The sequence below is a fragment of the Apium graveolens genome, chromosome 2 (assembly GCF_009905375.1).
Source record: "Apium graveolens cultivar Ventura chromosome 2, ASM990537v1, whole genome shotgun sequence".
Classification (NCBI taxonomy): domain Eukaryota; kingdom Viridiplantae; phylum Streptophyta; class Magnoliopsida; order Apiales; family Apiaceae; genus Apium; species Apium graveolens.
In genome coordinates this window covers 66,032,143-66,053,038 of record NC_133648.1, presented here as the reverse complement: position 1 = coordinate 66,053,038, position 20,896 = coordinate 66,032,143, and the positions used below count along the sequence as shown (strand labels likewise).

At 35.6% G+C, this 20,896-nt stretch overlaps 4 protein-coding genes across 4 annotated transcripts; all 4 read right to left on the bottom strand.

Annotated features, from left to right (window-relative positions):
* Positions 1-4,067: 4,067 nt before the first annotated feature.
* On the bottom strand, positions 4,068-7,166 carry LOC141690391 (wall-associated receptor kinase 2-like). The gene is made up of 3 exons (XM_074495198.1): positions 6,230-7,166; positions 5,650-5,823; positions 4,068-5,333 (listed from the first exon to the last, which is right to left on the bottom strand). The coding sequence occupies exons 1-3, from the start codon at positions 7,164-7,166 to the stop codon at positions 4,099-4,101; spliced, it is 2,346 nt and encodes a 781-aa protein (XP_074351299.1). The 3' UTR covers positions 4,068-4,098.
* Positions 7,167-8,040: 874 nt separating this feature from the next.
* LOC141707485 (wall-associated receptor kinase 2-like) lies at positions 8,041-11,167 on the bottom strand. The gene is made up of 3 exons (XM_074510675.1): positions 9,804-11,167; positions 9,553-9,723; positions 8,041-9,377 (listed from the first exon to the last, which is right to left on the bottom strand). Exons 1-3 carry the CDS (start codon positions 10,732-10,734, stop codon positions 8,155-8,157), a joined length of 2,325 nt encoding a protein of 774 aa, XP_074366776.1. The 5' UTR covers positions 10,735-11,167; the 3' UTR covers positions 8,041-8,154.
* A 980-nt stretch (positions 11,168-12,147) lies between these two features.
* LOC141707486 (wall-associated receptor kinase 2-like) lies at positions 12,148-15,003 on the bottom strand. The gene is made up of 3 exons (XM_074510676.1): positions 14,080-15,003; positions 13,783-13,968; positions 12,148-13,450 (listed from the first exon to the last, which is right to left on the bottom strand). Exons 1-3 carry the CDS (start codon positions 14,900-14,902, stop codon positions 12,216-12,218), a joined length of 2,244 nt encoding a protein of 747 aa, XP_074366777.1. The 5' UTR covers positions 14,903-15,003; the 3' UTR covers positions 12,148-12,215.
* A 2,286-nt stretch (positions 15,004-17,289) lies between these two features.
* Positions 17,290-19,918, bottom strand: LOC141690381 (putative wall-associated receptor kinase-like 16). Its single transcript, XM_074495191.1, has 3 exons — positions 19,049-19,918; positions 18,768-18,938; positions 17,290-18,518 (listed from the first exon to the last, which is right to left on the bottom strand). Exons 1-3 carry the CDS (start codon positions 19,890-19,892, stop codon positions 17,290-17,292), a joined length of 2,244 nt encoding a protein of 747 aa, XP_074351292.1. The 5' UTR covers positions 19,893-19,918.
* Positions 19,919-20,896: the final 978 nt, after the last annotated feature.

Sequence of the window (20,896 nt, the reverse complement as noted above, 5' to 3'; positions counted from 1 at the left end):
GAAGAATTATGGGTTAGTAATCGACTTTTAGTTAATATTAATTCTCGCATAGTTATGTTTAGTGTCACGTCTATTGGCTTTACTGTTAATATTGTTCACAAACCGATTTTCTTACAGAGCCGAATACCTTTCATTCGATCTCTTCACTCAATATGTACAACACAAATTTCAGAGTAAGAGTTCGTGTTACCATTTTGTGGCCTTCCAAGACTAAATAAAAAGTTTTCCAATTGGTTGTAATATAAATTTTTTGGACGATCGGGTAAATCACGTCATATGCATATTTTAATATTATTTTCATAAACCTTCATAGTAAAAATATAATTTTCTAATAATTTCCTTTCTCTGTTTGTCAGCATAATTGTATGCAGGCTTTTGTTAGGGTAGACTTATGGAATGCTTTGGGAATTAATATTGTGGAATTAATATTGCTGAGGGACAATATTATGAAATATCTAATTCCCTTACTACACATGCGACTAGAAATTTCAGACCTGTTCCATCTGCCTTAAAAATCATTTTCTCAAATTCAATCGTAGTCTATTTAATTCATGAAAATCACGAAGTGGTCAATTTATTAACACACAGTTACAAATTTGTGCAAGTGATACTTTAGCCACAAATTCGGTTGAATATGCTTTTAATCCGTCATTCATCATTGATATGATTATATTTCTCGACATTTATCTTATACATAAATCATATCAAGTATATTGTTTTTTTATGTTTCAACATGTCATTTTTAGATGTTATTGGAGTAGTTGAACATCTACAACTAATGATTAACATGAACCCGATATTTGGACTCAAACCTCTGATAAGATTTTAACTTTATCATGGCGAGTTCCAATTAATAAGTTATAAATAGGATAAATTAACTAAGTATACTATAACTTAAATTTTAAACTTAATGTTCCATTTTAATTGTTACAAGGTACTCTGTTAAAGTGAATGTAGTGGATAAATTAACTGAAAGTATAACACCCTGATACGAAGATGTTTTAGACACGTCGGTCATAGTTATTTTGTCAAGTGCAAAAATTATGATGGATAGAAGTAAGTCTTTAGATTTATTCATATTTAAATAAAAAATGTAATTAAAACTTTAGACTGTGCCTAACTTATGTTATATGTATTGTTTTTAATTTCAGATATTATTTCAATCACTAATACTCGAGCATCTAGAATTTATATTAACGAGGGTGAGACTGGGGTTTGGAATTTCATGGCACTGGTATGAATGTAACAAATTGTATTATTTAGTTCTATACTAAGTTTTTCTTAACAACAAATTCTTAGTGTATTATTTATTTTTACAGGCTTGATAGTACTGGATATGATTGTCCTAATAATGATGAATGAATGAAATCATGTATTTATGACTTTTACAAATATTTTGAATTTTAAAATTTACTAATATTTATTTTTTCATACAATAATGTAGTTTAGGTCAAGAATGTGCGTTATTAAATGTGATCACACTACTTCTTTAAAGTTATATAACTCAACAATTGAACTAAAACTCATAAACATTTTTGGTCTAAACTGGTAGGAGAAATGAGCTATACTGACATTTTCATCTTTGAATTACTGCGGGAAGATTACATCAAATTATCTAAAGCGTCTGTTTCAGAATTTTTTCGTTTACTACCTAAATAAAAGATCAAGTCCAGACATTTGTCAAAGTTTTTTTTTTATGGTTTTTAGGCAACAATAATTCCCCCCCCATATTTTTAGATACTATTAAGCTATTAATATATTGCAGTTTCGTTCAATTTAAGATGCATTTCTTTATGTGAATATTGTTGCACATTATCCGTTAGCAAACTACCCGTTTAAGGGTACATGGGCATCTTTGATATATTTATGATTCTGAAACTGTAATAGTATATATAACAAGAAAGCACCAATTACAGAAACAACCACAAACCTCTATGACTTAACTCCAATTAGAAAAGTATATATGACCAAGATATTTATCAATGGGTTTAAAGTTAATTATCAATCAAATTGATGTATGGAACAATGGCTAGATCTTTCAATATTAGAGCAGTTTAATTATATCACATATAAAAGTTAGCATATTCAGCATTTAAAATATCTAACCTACGCATATTATTCCGAGATTTAGCATAACATCAAATGAAAGTAACTCTAAGTGGCCTTTCATATTTAAGAGGAGACAGATGTTGTTGCAAGTATATTTTACAATTACGATTAATAAAAGTCAAGGACAGTCTTTGGAAAAGGTTGGTGTGTATCTTCTCAGTCCTACTTTCTCTCATGACCAACTTTATATTGCTCTATCATGTGTCAGTTGACCACCTGTTCTCCAAATCCTCTTAGGCGACATAACCACATAAAAGAAAAATAGTACAAAAAATATTGTGTAAAAAGAAGTTTTCTATAATTCACCCAAGTTGTAGCATTTTAATCTTATTGCCTGAAATATTAAACCCACTCCTTTTCTGAGAACATGAAACCCCAATTTATATCCGAGCATACGTTTTTTAACTTTTTAATGTGATCTATTGTCTAAAATTTATTTCATTTACTTTTATTTAATCATTTAATGAGTTAAATAATTTATCTTTTAAAAGTCGCTGGACTAACCTTTGCAATTTTAATATCATCAAATGTCTAATTTTTATTTACTTCACTATCTTTCGAATAGTTTATTATTTCATTTCACAACAATTGTTAGAACTAAAAAAAATTGTTTTACATAAATTAATTAAAAAATATTAAAAATAAAACCTCGATGCCAAACACGGGTTACATACTAGTCAGCTTATAAGTTGTAAATTCAACTTATACATTGAGTCGATAAACACTCGTCAATAAGCTGTTGCGGGCTTATAAGTCGTTAAGCTGACTTATCAGGTTTGACGTTTGTCAAACGTCGATAAGCTGTTGCGGGCTTATAAGTCGTTAAGCTGACTTATTAGGTTTGCCAAATAAGGGTCTATTTCTATAATTACATGGGAATTAATTCTATTATTATAAAAATGTTATTCAACTTTTATTATAAACTTCTAAATATTTTAGACAAATTTTTTTTTATTTTACTTTTTAAAATATCAATTTCGAAACAAAAGATAATCAATAAACAAAACTTTGAATAAGGATCAATAAACAAAACTTTGAATAAGGATTTATGCATGCCTATTTAAAAAAAAAGTATTTATACATGCCATTTGTTCACTATAAAAGTTGGAGTATACCATCTAATCATAATTTTAATTTTTTATCACATTTGTTCAAAACCAATGCTATGTTTAGACTTTAAAGTGCACTTCATGTATCTACACTGTATCTATTTTTCATCATCTTCTTTTTTTAAAAAAGAATTAAATTATAATTTTTTTATTATTTTTCTGGAGCTAAAAATTGATTGAAATTAACTTGATTATTTTTACACTCGCTCAAACTACTGAATTGGTCAAAGTTAACCGAAACATGCATAGTGTAAAAGTTATGAAAATTCAGTATAGTAATAGCTAGTTTTTGAATGTCAGTATCACAATCAGACAGCTATAATGCAAGTACAGTAAGTGCATTTTAGTCTGGCAATGTTTCCCACAAAACAGGGTGATATGTGATGAGTGGTTGAGTTTATTATGCAGTTGCTAAGAGATAACCAGGGACATGTTAAAAATTAAACCTGAGAGATCATCTGAACATAAAAGAAAAACGGGAAAAGGGAATTAAGAAAACATTAGCCTTATGTTATCTCCCTCTCCTACAACCTGTTTCCCCTATAATTATTCTGTATGTTGATAACCTTGATGAAGGCCTCTTCGACAACGTTCTCATTTATAAGACATAACATGAAATTGAAGAAACTCACTAGTTTAGTTAGACCAGCAGCTTTAGATATGCTCTTGATCACTGAATTCAATTGACGACACCCAACTTATCAGTCCGTTACTGTGTTTCATCAGTTATCGTATACATTTTCATTATATTTTGCTTGTTTAACCTCGATTATGTTGTTACTAAATTCTAACTAATCACAAGACCTGTACAGAGTAATTGCATGTGCACTAGTCACTAATTATGCGTGTTACACAAATTACACCTGACACATGAGATATCTCAACGAGGGTTGCAGGTCGACGAGGGCGACAAACTGATAGTACTTGACTCATACTGTTCAGTATTATTTCCAATTACATTGTTATTAGAGCCTGGTTGAATTCCATAAAGGTCTGAAGGTTGAATCACAGTATGACCTGTTAAACTTGTGGTCTCTTCATTGCGATGTTGATTTGCCCATGGATGTCTAGTAAGTTTTCTCAAACTTTCTATTTCCATCGTAACTTCCTTCATTGTAGGTCTTTCTTTACCATTCAAGCTAAGGCATCTCTTTACAAGTTGAGCAACTGTTTCGAGTTGCTCCAACGTTCCTTCCTTCACCACTCGAGGCTCTAGGATTTGAAAAATCTGATGTTTATTTACAGAGGCGATAAAATATGTAGCCAGGTTTTGGTCTGCAGAGGATCTCTCCATGCAAATTGGTTTTCTTCCTGTTAAAAGCTCTGCAAGGACAACTCCAAAACTATAAACATCACTTTTGTCGGTCAATTGGCCTGAGTGGAAGTATTCAGGGTCCAAGTACCCTAAGGTCCCTTGGACTAATGTAGTCACTTGGGTTTGGTCCAAGGATACAAGCCTCGATGCTCCAAAATCAGAAATTTTGGCCACATTCCGATCATCCAGTAAAATATTGGCTAACTTGACATCTCTATGAATAACGGGTATGGATGCTGCCGAGTGAAGATATGCAAGGGCACCTGAAGTTTCAGCAGCAATTCTCAACCGGTTTTCTAGTGATAACCATGACATGCCTCCATCTATCTTGTGGACATGATCATATAAGGTACCATTGGAGACGAACTCATAAACCAACAGAGGTACTTCACACTCTAAACAACACCCAAGAAGTTTAACCACATTTCTGTGGTTAACTTGTGTAAGAATCACCATCTCATTGATAAATTGCTCTATTTGATTCTTATCCATTATTTTGGACCTTTTAATTGCAACAACACGTTGTTCAGGTAAAAATCCTTTAAAAACTATACCATAGCCACCTTGTCCAAGGATTCTGTCAGAGGCATAATTATTCGTTGCTTTCTTCAACTCTTCACTTGTGAAAAGTTTTGTTGACTCAACCGTAACACCCTCCTTTGAAAGACTTTGTTGTTTTAACAGGAGACCGCCATTTTGTTTGAAGAACTTCTCTCTTAATTGAGTATGTTTTCTTTTCTTAATTACATAGTATAGCCAATGAGTTCCAACGATTATGAAGATGCAACCAAGTGACGCACCTGCATGCAATTTACAATATATTGGTTGATGAATAAAGAGAGAACACATGATTTTACTTACAAGATTCTTATGATGGATCTGCACTACTTCATTGTTGCTATTGCTTTTTTATAAATCAAAGTACCATCTCCCCGTGATTTATCACTCTTCATTAAAAAAAGAAAACCACGGCTTCAACCAACTCATGGCAGCACAGTAATGGTAGAATTTTTAAACTGAACAGCTAATTAGCTTATTTGCGGAGAGATGAGTTCTCTGACGGTAGATCTTATACATAAAAATGGACTCAGTTTATGACTCATGAAGGATTGTTACCTATAATGAACTTGATCAAGGGAAACCTGGACAGCCTTTTAGCAGCACAACCACTGCCACTTTTCCTGCCATCACCGTTATAATCACGTGGACAAGAACAGTTGTAATCCCCTGGAATATTAATGCAAGTCTTCTGACAATCGTTCTTGGTAGGATCTGCACATTCATCGATATCTAGAAAAGAAGAAAGGAAAAAAGAAATGATTCATATCTCGTAAATCAAGTTGTTGTACTTTAAGTACAAGTCTATCTCTTGCTGCCTTGGTTTATGGGAATTGACAGTTTCATAATAGCGGGAGTAAGGATTTGCTTGTGGTTGCTTCTTTGGCCATTAACATAGTTAGGAATGTGTTATTGTAGCATAACCCAGGTTCATCTTTTCCTATTTTACCACAAGGAGATTTTGGAAGATAGCTTGGGCAGTTTTTTGTATTGGCTTTTTCCTATGATTCTTCTTTAGGGATTTAGTAGCTGGTTGACCTCTATTAGGGTAGCCTCGGGGGTACTTTTCTCCTTGTAATACGGATTTACATTTTTTCAGTTAATTAAACGTTACCTATAAATTGTAGAAATTAGTTACCTTTGCATCCTGGGCTGAGATATGGATTACCTTCGTAACCTTGGTTACAAGTGCAACGATAGCCACCAGATCTTATGCCTGCGTCAATGCAATGGCTATTTGCATATCTGCAAGCAAAAGTATTAGAGTCTTGAGTTGCTTGAGCACACGTTGTATTCTTATCAATGACCCAGTCCAGTACTATAGGGACAGTGTCCAGGATCTTATTCTTCAAAGTTGCATCTTTAAGATTTGAAAGAAGACTAAAATCAAAGCTGTCTTTTTCACCCAAAAAAGCATAGCTGCAAGGGTTAAAAGACGTGATGTTATTTGTAGTGTGGTTCTGATAGCTAAGGAGGTAGATTATGTAGAAATCGAGAATATTAATGGATACTTGGCAACAACCAGTGCCAAAACACCCGTCTTTATCTATTTCCTTCTCAGTCAGACATGTGGTACCGCAGCCTTTAGGCAGAGAGGAGCCCTTAAAGATGTCTACATAGTCATCACAGCCCACTACAGTCAACACATTTGCGCTAGAAAACGTGAATGTAGTTCCGTCCAATTCAGTTGAAACAGAATTATTTCTGTAAGAACCAGATTGATCATAACAGTTTTCAGCCACAACGTTACTAATGCGCATCTCGTTGTCTGATATATCAAAAATCTCAATGTTGTTCCAAGTTTTTATAAAAGCCTTCGGAGGGTTGGTAGAAGTGTCGCAGATAATTTCAAACTCGTAATTTATGGAACAACTCGGGACATCGTTCCCCTCTGATTGGATGCCAAAGGGATATGGCACTTTCAAGTTTCCACATTGGCTTTCACATCCCGGCTTAGCAAAGTCTCCAACATTCATAATACTGTGACTAGTGGTATTATATCCTGAAGTGGAAGTGGAAGCTTCTAGACCCCACGCACAAATCAAGACAAAAAGCAGGTGCATCTTCATTTTCATCGTATGGAGTATACTAGTAAGGAGTTGCACGGACTTGAAGGCTCGTCGGCAAAATCAAGTTGATCGGAAAGTCCTTATCTTGACATAGGTCATCGCTCAGATTAGTTGAAGACTATTCAATGGATGAGTATTGCTTCTGGCCTATTACAATACAATCTGAGCCATGTTTGAGTGCACCTTTTTGTTTTATTTATTTGATTAATAGAACTAATCTTTGTTTAACATACAGTTTTGCCAAATGTAAATGGGCGGAGAAAATTATGAAATGGATGAAAATGACCCGTAGCATTAGCAATATACGGTTAGAAAACGGCAGTGTAATTTTAAGGAAAACTACAAACGGATGTGTTTCAGTTCGACAAGTTTTTATGAAATACTATAATTGTTCCCTTTAAAAACAAGTTGACAGTTTAAAATGAAATTTAACATAAATATTCCAGAAGCGGTACGAGAGCAATCAACATATATGAGAAGTGTTTGACGACTAATTGGTTTAGGACCTGCCAGTTGACCAGCTTCTGATGAACGTGGTGGATTAACATTATGATCCAGACACAAATTGCTCGTAATTTCCAGGCTACATGGATCTCTCCACATTCGTATGGGGTGGCTGTCAACCAACTCCTTTGGCTAGATGTTAATAGTTTGTTTTAAGTAACTCAATAACTCATTTTCTTCATTTCCTTCTTAACCAATAAATATATACAATTACTGTCAATCATTTGTCCTCAATTGTTTCAGATTCCACTGAATCTCCAGTGCAATTACATTGATTTATTTACTCCTTACATATTTTACAAGATTATGAAATATGATACGAAATTTTACACCACTTCTTTCTATCTTATACATTTGCAGAAAAGTATCCAACTCATACAAGTAAACAATGTATCATAAGCTATACATGCAGATATAATGATATATAATACTATAACTTAAGGCCTGCAATTGTCATGTATACTAAGCAAATCGCAACACTCGATATATCTCAACGAGGGCTGTAATGCAACAAACTGACAGGACTTGAGTTATACTGTTCCGGGGTATCCCTTATGTTATGATTTGAACTTGGTTGAATTTCATAGAGATCCGAATGCTGAACGTCCATCCGATCTATAAAGCGTGTGGTCTCTTCATTGCCATGTTGAATTGCCCATAGATGCTTGTTGAATATTCTCAGTCTTTCTATTTCCATTGTAACTTCCTTCATTGTAGGCCTTTCTTTACAATAAAGGCTAAGACACCTCTTCACAAGTCGAGCAGCTGCTTCGAGTTGCTCGAATGTCCCTTCACGCACTACTCTAGGATCCAGTATTTGAAAAATTCGATGTTCATCTACAGCGGTGACAAAAAATGTAGCTAAGTGTCTGTCTTCAAGGGATCTCATATAGGAAATTGGTTTTTTCCCGGTTAAGAGCTCGGCAAGGACCACGCCAAAACTATAAACATCACTTTTGGCTGTCAAGTGGCCTTTGTGAATGTATTCAGGGTCTAAGTAGCCCAAGGTCCCTTGGACTAATGTAGTCACTTGGGTTTGATTCAATGGTACAAGCCTTGATGCTCCGAAATCTGAAATTTTGGCCACATGATGATCATCCAGTAAAATGTTGGCTAACTTGACATCTCTATGAATGACGGGTATGGAAGCTGCAGAGTGAAGATATGCAAGTGCACTAGAACATTCAGCAGCAATTCTCAGCCGATTCTCCAAAGATAACCATGACATCCTTCCATCCGTGTTGTGGACATGATGGAATAAGGTACCATTTGAGACAAACTCATAAACTAACAGAGGTACTTCACACTCTAAACAACACCCCAGGAGTTTCACCACATTCCTGTGGTTAACTTGTGTAAGAATAACCATCTCATTAATGAATTGCTCCACTTGACTCTTATCAATTGTTTTTGACCTTTTGATAGCAACTACACGTTGATCAGGTAGAATTCCTTTGAACACTATACCATAACCACCTTGTCCAATAATCCTATCAGAGGCATAGTTATTTGTTGCTTTCTTCAGTTCCTTGTCTGTAAAAAGTTTAGTTGAATCAACAGCACTTCCGTCCTTTGAATTGCTCTGTTGTTTAAATAGGAGACCTCCATTTTGCTCGAAGAACTTCTCTCTTAATTGAGTATGTTTTCTTTTCTGAACGATGCAGTATGAGGTAATAGTTCCAACGAATAATGAGATGCAACTAAATGACAAACCTGCAAGCAAGTTATAATACTTTGAACAGTAAATAAAGAATAATTTTACCTTATGCTAAATAATCTAAATTCCTTTCAGTATATATTTGCAGTATAATCAATTGACAGAATTTCTACTGCGTTGTTCCTAAGGCAGCTGTCAAAATACTGTGTCCAATTTACCACTTATAAATACCTAATATGAACTTGATCAGGGGGAACTTGGAACTTCTAGCAACGCAACCACTGCCATCTTTCCTGCCATCGCCGTCATAACCATGCGGACAAGAACATGTATAATTACCTAAAGTATTAATGCATGTCTTCTCACATTGATTGTTGTTTGGATCTGCACATTCATCTATATCTGGAAAAGCGAAAAAAAATGATTTTTATTAAATGAAGGCAACAGTTAATCAAAGGAACATAACTGTAGCATTTAGTTACCTTTGCATCCTGGGCTAAGATATGGATTACCCTCGTAACCTTGATTACAGCTGCAACGGTAGCCACCTGAACTTTTACCTCCGTCAATACAGTAGGTATGTGCATATCTGCAAGCAAAAGAATTAGAGTGCTGAGCTGCTTGAGCACAAGTTCTATTTTCATCAATCACCCAGTCGAGTACTATAGGTACAGTAGTCTCGATCTTATTGTTTAAGGCTGCGACATCTTTAAGATCTGAAAGACCAAGAAAATTGAAGCGCTTTTTTTCACCCAAAAATGCATAGCCGCAAGGGTTAAAAGATGAAATGTTGTCTGTATGGTTGCCATAGGTACCGAGGTCAACATAATAGTACTTGAGAGCATTAACGGTTACTTGGCAACAGCCACTTCCAGAACACTCGTCTTTCCTGACTTCCTTCTCATTGTGACAGATGGTAGTGCATCCTGTAGGCAAATCTTCGTCTTCAGCCTGGTAGAAGTTTGCCCAATCATCACAACCAACAACGGTCAACACATTTGCGCCAGAATACGTGTATGAAGTGTTCCCCAGATCAAGTGACGTGTAATAGCTCGTGTAAAGTGACGGAGATAGATCATAGCACGCTTCGGCCCCGAGGTTACTAATGCGCAGTTCAGAGTCTGATATATCAAATACCTCGAAGTGAGCATCGTTAAGTTCTATGAAGGCCTTGGGAGGGTTGACAGTTGTGTTGCAGGTAATATCAAACCAGGAATTCATGGAACAATTCAGATCTTGATCCCCTTCTGATATGATTCCAAACGGATATGCTACTTTGAGGTTTCCGCATTGGCTTTGACATCCTGGCTTAGCAAACACTCCGACCTTCAAAATAGTGTTGTTAGTGCTATTATATCCAAAAGGGGCAGCTTCTAGCCCCCAAGCAAAAACAAGCAATATAAGCAAGTGCATATTTCTATTCAGTTTACTAAGTGAATATGGAATATCAAAGTCTTGTATTCAGAATTATCGGTGGTGCGTTGCCTCTCTTTTTGAACCTCTGAATTGTGAGTTCTTGTCTTGATAGAACTTAGGTCAACACTTAACAATTGAACAAGTAGGCGAAGAAGAAAGAATGCATAGCTGTCATCATCCTCCAGTTAATGGAAGGTGTTCTTGATTAGACATCTAAATGACACTAGTATAAACGTAGTTTTGTCCTGCCTAAACTGTTACTAATAAGTTAGCAAATGGCAACTTTTCAGTCCAATCCATGAAAGCTTTTCGGAGCTGGAAATGTTATATTTACATATTTCATCAGCTCAAGAACTTGCAACAAATCATATGAAATTCTGCCTCAAGAAGTCAGTAAAACATTCACCAGACTTCTGACAAATTTATAACGATTTTATTCTTCTCTTAAAGTAGAAAAAATTGAAAAACAAGTTTATAAAGGCAAAATGACCCGGCAAGTCTACCTGTGGGACTTTGCCTAATTTAAGAGGTACATACTTTTCAACAGTAGTTCCATTCTTACAGTTAAATGTCTATATCCCAGTCTTGATTACTATCATACCAATTCTATCAAGAATCTATCAATCTAGTTCACTTGAAGCTCAGTCAACTTAATCATCTAATTAGACTCAGTAAAATGTGTGCCCATATGGTCTGAATGACATTGAATTAAAGCTTCACAGATGCAGGTTGACCAAGGTTTTATTCGAGATTTTTCCCCCCTTATTAAACGAATATAGCATTTTCTTCTCAAATTTTATACAAAGAGCAATACATGTGTGACAAGGCAAAATATGTAAGGTTAAACTTGAGTATGTTGCGAGTCTCTTTGCCAATAACATTGCGAGTTGGGATTATAGAAGCATGAAACACGACATCTTGTACAATGTCCTGTCTTAGATTTGTCCTAAGCCACGCAAACTCAATTTACTGAAAGGCTCGGGATAAAAAAAGGAAATAAATATAAAAAACCAATCACAAAGTAAATCGGAAATTCTGACTGGTAACGTTCTTATCAGGATTAAGTGATAACGTGAGATGCTTGTGGTGCCTTTTTCACTTCCAGTTACATATTTTTTTTACTGCATGTGCCAGCTCTTGTATAGTGTTGCATTGTGATTACTGATTAGTGTGGCAATCACTAGATGAAGATTAATGGCTAGTTACTAACGCAGTCACTATAATATATATACCCTGTTGGAATCGAGGTTCGTATTTCTCAATATAAGTGTTTATATAAAAGCTGAAATCAAAGATTCAACTATAAATGTCATAAACAGAATTTATTTGTATTATATACACAGGTATTTATATTCCACATAATTATCAAATTACACAATCCAGTAATCTAGAAATACGTCATTACACAGATTAAATACATATGCAAAACCAGATATAGATGAACAATATTTTACAGAAATCAGGGAACTTGAGATATTTCAACGACGGCTGTTTGATGGGTGCAACAAACTAATAGTACTACTACTTGAGCTATACTGTCTGGATCCATGCCCAAAATCATTGTAAGAATTTAGTTGAATTTCATAAAGATCTGAGTGTTGAATCTCTGTACGACCTATTAAACTCGTTGCCTCTTCGATGCCCTGTTGATTAGCCCAAGGATGTTTAGAATACTTTCTCAAACTTTCTATTTCCGCAGTAACTTCCTTCATTGTAGGCCTTTCTCTACCATTAAGGCTAAGACACCTCTTCACTAGCTGACCAGCTATTTCAAGTTGCTCTAACGTCCCTTCCTTCACCAATCGAGGCTCTAGTATTTGAAAAAGTCGATTCTCATTCACAGAGGTGATAAAATATGTAGCTATGTTTCTGTCTTCAGGTGATCTTTCCATGCAAATTGGTTTTCTCCCTGTCAAAAGCTCCGCCAGGACCACTCCAAAACTATAAACATCACTTTTGTCTGTCAACTGGCCTGTGTGGAAGTATTCAGGGTCCAGATAACCCAAGGTTCCTTGGACCAATGTCGTCACTTGGGTTTGATCTAAAGGTACAAGTCTCGATGCTCCAAAATCTGAAATTTTGGCTACACGATTATCATCTAGTAAAATGTTAGCTAGCTTGACATCTCTGTGAATGACGGGAATGGAAGTTGCCGAGTGAAGATATGCCAGCGCGCCTGAAGATTCAGCAGCAATTCTCAGCCGATTTTCTAAAGATAACCATGACGCGCCTCCATTTATATTGTGAACATGTTCGAATAAGGTACCATTTGAGACAAACTCATAAACCAACAGTGGTACTTCACACTCTAGACAACACCCCAGAAATTTAACCACATTTCTGTGGTTAACTTGTGTAAGAATTATCATCTCATTGATAAATTGCTCTATTTGAGTCTTGTCCATAATTTTGGATTTTTTGATTGCAACTACACGTTGATCAAGTAAAATACCTTTGAACACTATGCCATAACCTCCCTGTCCAAGTATCGTGTCAGAGGCATAGTTATTTGTTGCTTTCTTCAGTTCTTCATCTGTAAAAAGTTTTGTCGACTCTATAATAACACCTTCCTTTGACTTACATTGTTGTTTTAAAAGGAGGCCACCATTTTGCTGGAAGAACTTATCCCTTAGTTGATTATGTTTTCTTTTTCTGATGAGGCAGTATAACCAATTCGTTCCAACTATCAACAAGATGCAACCGATTGACATACCTGCATGCAACCCATATTGATCTGGGTAATAAATAACAGTAAATCTTGACTTTGTATTATTTAACTGTATCTGCACTCTAATTTTTTTAAGGATTTCTAGTTTTCTACAATGTTCTTGTGATGGCTTTTATCTTTTATATCATGGTATTATGTTGCTGTGACTTTTCCCTCTTCAAAGTAATCAAAGCAAAGGGCCTTACTGACTTATAATCCAATGATAAATGTGAATCGATCTAAAGTTCAGTAATAGTGGAATTTACAAGCGTGAAAAGAGAAGTTCACCTACAAGATACATTAGCTAGGCTTAGTTTATGATATTGAAGTATTATTACCTATTAATAACTTGATTAAAGGAAACTGCGACCTCACACGAGGAACTTGATCAGCAATACAACCCATGTTATTTTTTCTACCATCACCGTAATAACCAGGTGGGCAAGAACATTTGTAATTCCCTGGCATATTAATGCAAGTCTTCGCACAGTCATTCTTGTTTGGATCTGCACATTCATCGATATCTAGAAAAGAAAAGGAAATGAGAGGAAATAGTTTATACAACTGTAATTTAAGTTGTTATATACAATCAAGTACAAAATATTATAAGCAAGTGAATTAAACGAATCACATACCTTTGCATCCCGGGGTGAGATAAGGATTACCCTCGTAGCCTTGTTTACAACTGCACCGGTAGCCACCGGAACTTATAGGCACATCAATGCAATAGGTATTCGCATACCTGCAAGCATAAGAATCAGAGACTTCTGCTTGAGCACAATTTGTATCCTGTTCAATCACCCAGTCGAGTACAACTGGGACCCTAGCCTCGGTCTTACTTTTGAAGTCTGAATCGTTAAGATCTGTACTACCATTAAAGTTGAAGCTGTTTTTTTCACCCAGAAAGGCATAGCCGCAAGGCGAGATGCTATTGTTATGATTGGTAAAGCTACGGAGGGAGATCCTATAGAAATTGCGAGCGCTAAAGGGTACTTGGCAACAGCCAGTGCCAAAACATCCGTCTTCATCGAACTCCTCTCTATTGATACATGTTGTAGTGCATCCTTTAGGAAGCAGAGAACCATCTCGATAGGAATCTGCAGAGTCATCACAACCTACAACACTCAACACATTGGCACTGGAATAACTGAACGTAGTCCCGTCCACTTCATTTGATACAATATATTCACTGTATGCGCCAGATTGATTGTAGCAGCTTTTAGCCACATCGTTACCAATGCGCAGCTCGGTGTCTGATATATCAAAAATCTCATAGAGATATTCATTCATTAAAGCCTTGGGAGGGTTGGCAGAATTGTTGCAGGTAATTTGGAATCCCCTGCTTAAGGAACAATTGTGTTCTTCATTCCCTTTTGATACAATACCAAACGGATATGGGACTTTGAGATTTCCGCATTGAGTTTGACATCCTGGCTTTGCAAAGTCTCCAACATTCATAATAGTGTGATTGCTGTCCGTTTTAATGGAGGTAGTATCGTATCCGGAGGTGGCCCCTTCAATACCCAGAGCACAAGCAACCAAGATAAGAAGCAAGTACATTTTTGTGTTCGTTGTACGGAGTGTTAGATTTGGGTGTTTATAAAATTGTACATATAGACATTACTAACGCTGTTGATCATAGTTTAAACAACTGAACAAGTCAATGTAGACCACTAGAGTGTTTAGGATGTTGCATTTACTTGTATATTCAAACGTACGTAGTAGTACGAACTATGTAGTTGATGATGAATTTCCAGTGCAATATTAACAAGTGACTATTAATATCAGTTGTTGAAGCATCAATTATGGAGACTTGAGATAAATTAATCATACATTTTACTTTCAGATGCAAATTGCAAGTAGAAAAGTAATTTCACAAACTCCAGTGGTGTTCTGACTTTTTAACCAAATATATTTTAATAACTACATTGTTTTGATATCTGATAACTTTATGTTGAACGAGGTTTGAATTTATTTGGTTTATTTAGACGCTCTTTTTAAATTTCAAGTTGCAAGCCAAGTATCTCAAGATGCATTGCTCTCTGATCAACTACATTTGCATAACCTACTTAATTTATATGAACAATGTATGACAAATTTGAGTTTACAGATGTAATACTAATTTAGCTTTAGACTTGTACAAATGAACATCCACATCTACATTCCAAAGAATCACAGAAGTTAAGATGATTTGGCAGAAGCTTGATCTCGATATTAAAGCTGATAATTGCTGCTGAACACAGCAAATAAATCTGCTGAAAATAAAGAAATAACTAACATTTTCAGATGTTAGTTACTGTCGTCTTTTTATTAAAATTACTGAAGCCGGCGGAGTCATTTGGAATTGGAACAAGTTCAAAAACTTAATTCAGTTGGTTTGTGCATGTCCTCAGTTTGTGTGTGTTACCGTTTCTAAAAAACATTTACAGCCTAATATTAACAGCCCAAGTAGATCTCCTAGAAGAACTGTAATCATTCAATAGAATTAACAGCCTAATCTTTTTTGAATCCTTTGCAATAGAGTCTGTAGAGTGCAATGTTATGACAACTGGATCCAATTTCAAAAGTGGAATAGATCTACGATTCTGTCCACATTATGTACAAGTAAACTCAAAAATACAAAACTCAAATGTCATAACCAACTCAAAATGTTAGTAAACGACACTCGTTTAAGATTGCCATCATTTTCAAGCGATAGGCATCTTCCTATATCTATAAGCGAATTTGTCAAGTCCAAATTTTAAGGCACGGAGATCCCCCAAGTCTAGCTACCCAGCTATATCGGAACTTGTTGCCTTACGCCGTACAGCTCACAGTACCCTTAGCTTTCAATATTTCAACTATGCATAGAGTCGTCCAGTGCGCAGTGCCTACGTGATGCATCTTTGCATTTATTCGTACTATTAATCGACCTCTATCATGAATATGTAATCTTGTTGTGTTGACTGCTTCAGGCTTTTAAGTTTTGATCAAACCTTCTAGTCCGCGGACAAGACTCGACTAGAACTGCTGATGCGCGCATGCACACGCATTGAATCACATCATGATAAGTCAATATAGCATCAGCAGCAAATTTAAAATTTGCTCTAGAAAGAACACTGAATCTATTTATTCCCAATACATTGGTATTAATAAAAAATTACCGAGCAGACCAAGTCAATATAGCATCAGCAGCTAAGTCCCTAACTGTACTGATGTCAGGTGTATCTAGTTTTAAAGTTACAGCTCTATAATAATCTGAAATTACATCACTCTTTTGATCAAAGCATAGCTTGATTTGGATGATAAACATAAGTATTTTACAGTACACTAAAAAGATGAAATTTCAGTACACAATAGGAGATGCAGAAAAGATGAGGATTTTGAGACTTGTGCAACGATCATAAAGATGGAAATTCGACTATACAAACACTCAGTTCTTAATGAGTAATTCCAGTGCATTAACACACTGTTAGTCATTACTTCCATGGACTTCAGTTCATATTCGATTCATTTGTTCCATACCTCTAATTATACACTCATTTATACTGTAGAACTTGAATAGCACGACCATTACATTCTGCAATCTTTCATTCAACAATCATTTTCTAGTGTTTGAGTGTATATCTCACCTCTGTTCAAGTATAAGTTTATTAGGATCGAATCCACCAGCAGTCGACTGTTGACACAATAGCAAGCATCAAGGTACATAACACATATAGACATCACCTATTGATCAAGTACAAATAGACAGCTAGATTAAAATAAATACCGTATTTTCAAGTAAAATTACATGTAATATCAGCGTGGCTTGTACAAATGTAATGTACAGTTACATAAGTCACAAAACATTAACTAAATATACATCAACAAGGGATGCTTGATGGGTGCAACAAACTGATAGTGCTTGAATTATATTGTTCTGAGTCACTCCCAATATTACTGTAAGTACTTGTTTGAATTTCATAGAGATCTGATAACTGAATCTCAGTATGACCTATTAAACCGGTGATCTCCTCATTGACATGTTGATTAGTCCATGGATGTTTTGTAAATTTTCTCAAACGTTCTAATTCCATAGTAACTTCCTTCATTGTAGGTCTTTCTTTACTATTAAGGCTTAAGCACCTCTTCACAAGTTCAGCAGCAATTTCGAGTTGTTCTGATGTCCCTTCCTTCACCACTCGAGGCTCTAGGATTAGAAAAAGTCGTTTTTCATTTACAGAGGTAATAAAATATGTTGCTAGATTTCTTTCTTCAGGCAGTTTATCCATAGAAATTGGCTTTCTCCCTGTTAATAGCTCCGCAAGGACCACTCCTAAACTATAAACATCGCTTTTATCTGTCAACTGGCCTGTGTGGAAGTACTCAGGGTCCAAGTAACCCAAGGTCCCTTGGACTAATGTTGTAACTTGGGTGCGATCCAACGGTACAAGCCTTGATGCTCCAAAATCCGAAATTTTGGCCACATGATGATCATCTAATAATATGTTGGCTAACTTGACATCTTTATGAATGACGGGTATGGAAGCTGCAGAGTGAAGATATGCAAGAGCGCCAGATGATTCAGCAGCAATTCTAAGCCGGTTTTCCCAAGACAGACATGACTTGCCTCCATTTATATTGTGAACATGTTCGAATAAGGTACCATTTGAGACAAACTCATAAACTAACAGAGGTACTTCACACTCTAAACAACACCCCAGGAGTTTAACAACATTTCTATGGTTAACCTGTGCAAGAATCACCATCTCATTGATAAATTGTTCCATTTGACTCTTATCTATTATTTTGGACCTTTTAATGGCAACTACACGCTGATCAGGTAGAATTCCTTTGAACACTATACCATAACCACCTTGTCCAAGGATCCTATCAGAGGCGTAATTGTTTGTTGCTTTCTTTAGTTCTTCATCTGTGAAAAGTTTTGTCGACTCAATAGTAACACCCTCCTTGGACGTACTTTGTTGGTTTAACAAGAGACCTCCATTTTGCTGGAAGAACTTCTCTCTTAATTTAGTATGTCTTCTTTTCTTGAAAATGAAGTATATCCAACCGGTTCCAACAATTAAGGAGATGAAACCAAATGACATACCTGCATGCAAAATTTCAAACCATAATATATTGGGAAACGGATAATGATAGAATTTAACATTATATTAGTACATTCCTCTAAGGTAGCAGCGCTAAAGTCTATTGGCAAGATTACCTCTATGTACTTATATATCCTCTTCAATGTAATATCACGTTCTGATTATATATCCTCTTCAATGTAATAGATTACCTAAAGAGATAACTTCACTTGTTTTATGTACTCAATTTCCAACTTGTGAAGGATTATTACCTAGAATGAACTTGATTAGGGGGAACTCGGAGTTTTTAGCAACACAACCGCTTCCACTTTTCCTGCCATTACCATCATGAGCATCTGGACAAGAACATGTATAATTCCCTGGAATATTATTGCAGATCTTCACACAATCATTCCTGGTTGGATCTGCACATTCATCAATATCTACAAAAGAAAAAAGAAAAGAAATTATTTATACTACATTAGATTATGTAGCCTTTCTAAAATCAGGTACCAAATAATACAAGTGAATATGAAACCTAGCATTGAATTACCTCTGCATCCTGGACTCAGATATGGATTACCCTCGTAACCTTCATCACAACTGCAACGGTAGCCACCGGATCTTACATCTGGATCAATGCAAGAGCTATTTGCATATCTGCAAGCAAAAGAATTAGGGTCTTGAGCTGCTGCAGAACAATTTTTACTCTTATCTATCACCCAGTCGAGTACTATAGGGACAGTATCCTCGATCTTATTCTTTAAGGTTGGATCGCTTAGATCTGAAAGAAGACTATGATTGAAGCTGTTTCTTTCACCCAAAAATGCATAGCTGCAAGGGTTAAAATTCCAGATGTTATTTTTCGTAGTATGGTTCTCGTAGCTATTGAGTAAGATTGTGTAGAAATTGAAAACATTTAGAGATACTTGGCAACAGCCAGTGCCAAAACATCCATCTTTATCAACTTCCTCCACATTCCTACATGTGGTACCGCATCCTTTACGCAGATCAGCATCTGCTACAAATTCTACATAATCATCACAACCAACAACAGTCAACAAATTGGTACTAGAAAACGTGTATGTTATTCCGTCCACTTCAGTTGATACACGATCCTCTCTGTAGACAAGGCCAGATCGATTGTAGCACTTTGCAGCAACATTATTACTTATCCGCAGCTCCTTGTCTGAAATGTCAAAAATTTCGATGTTCTTCCAAGATTTAATGAAGGCTTTGGGAGGGTCAGTAGAAGTGTTACAGATAATATCGAATCCGTAATTTAAGGAACAACTCCGATCTTCGTGGCCTTCTACTTGAATGCCGAAGGGAAATGGTACTTTCAGCTTTCCGCATTGACTCTGACATCCAGGCTTTGCAAAATTTTGGACATTCATGATAGTGTGATTGGTGTTGGAATCAATGGTGGCCGCTTCTAGCGCCCAAGCACAAGCAAGCAAGACAAACAACTATGCAATCTTTGGTAGAACATGCTTTGCATACTTTTCAATTATTTTTATACATTGTTGCTAAATAAAACTTTTGGATTTGAATTCACAATATATCATTGACACTAATCCTAGAATTATGTTCAAAAAATATTAATAAACTTGTGGTGTGTAATAGTATGAATTGATAGAAAGATACAACAGTACATCTGCATAAATTTTCAGACTTTTTAAGTAGCTAAAAGAATGTGCTCCATCCATCTCTCTGTTCAGCTTCAGCCCCTGCTCCTCGGAAAATAGACTTTTAACTGTAAATCAAATATTCTTAAATCTCCTCGACTGAGTAGACATCTCGAACATGATGAATAAATTAATTCTTCTCCGGCAGACGTCCTCGGACCTCGAGCTAATAACAGTCTTCCTAAATCTCAGCTTCCAATTCCTCTGTAGTTTGTTATTACACATACTGTCCACAATTTATTCTCACTTCAACTAAAAGCTCCAACGAGTTATCTACTCGAAAGTTATTTCCAGGCACATCTTCCGGTACCTGTAAACTGTACTCTTTCCGTCCCAATTTATCTGTCTTATTTGATTTTTGATGGTCAAATTGACTGAATTTTGACCGTAAACAAAAACTTATTCTTTCATTATTTTTGAAAAGCTGAAAAATACTTATTCAAGTACATTAAACATCCTTTCAAATGATATAATTTTTATAAATACTTTCGATAATCCACTATATGAAATTTTCAGTCAAAGTTGGGTCAATTTGACCGTAAAAAGTCAAACAAGACAGATAAATTGGGACGGAGGGAGTAATTGTTTACACGTGAACTGCTACCTCCATTTCCCTGCTACATACCTTATAACTAGATTGTTCTTCACACCTCGTGATCTTTTCCAGCAAAACAAATGCCTGATAGACAAAGAAAAGAAAAAAACTTGTGCAT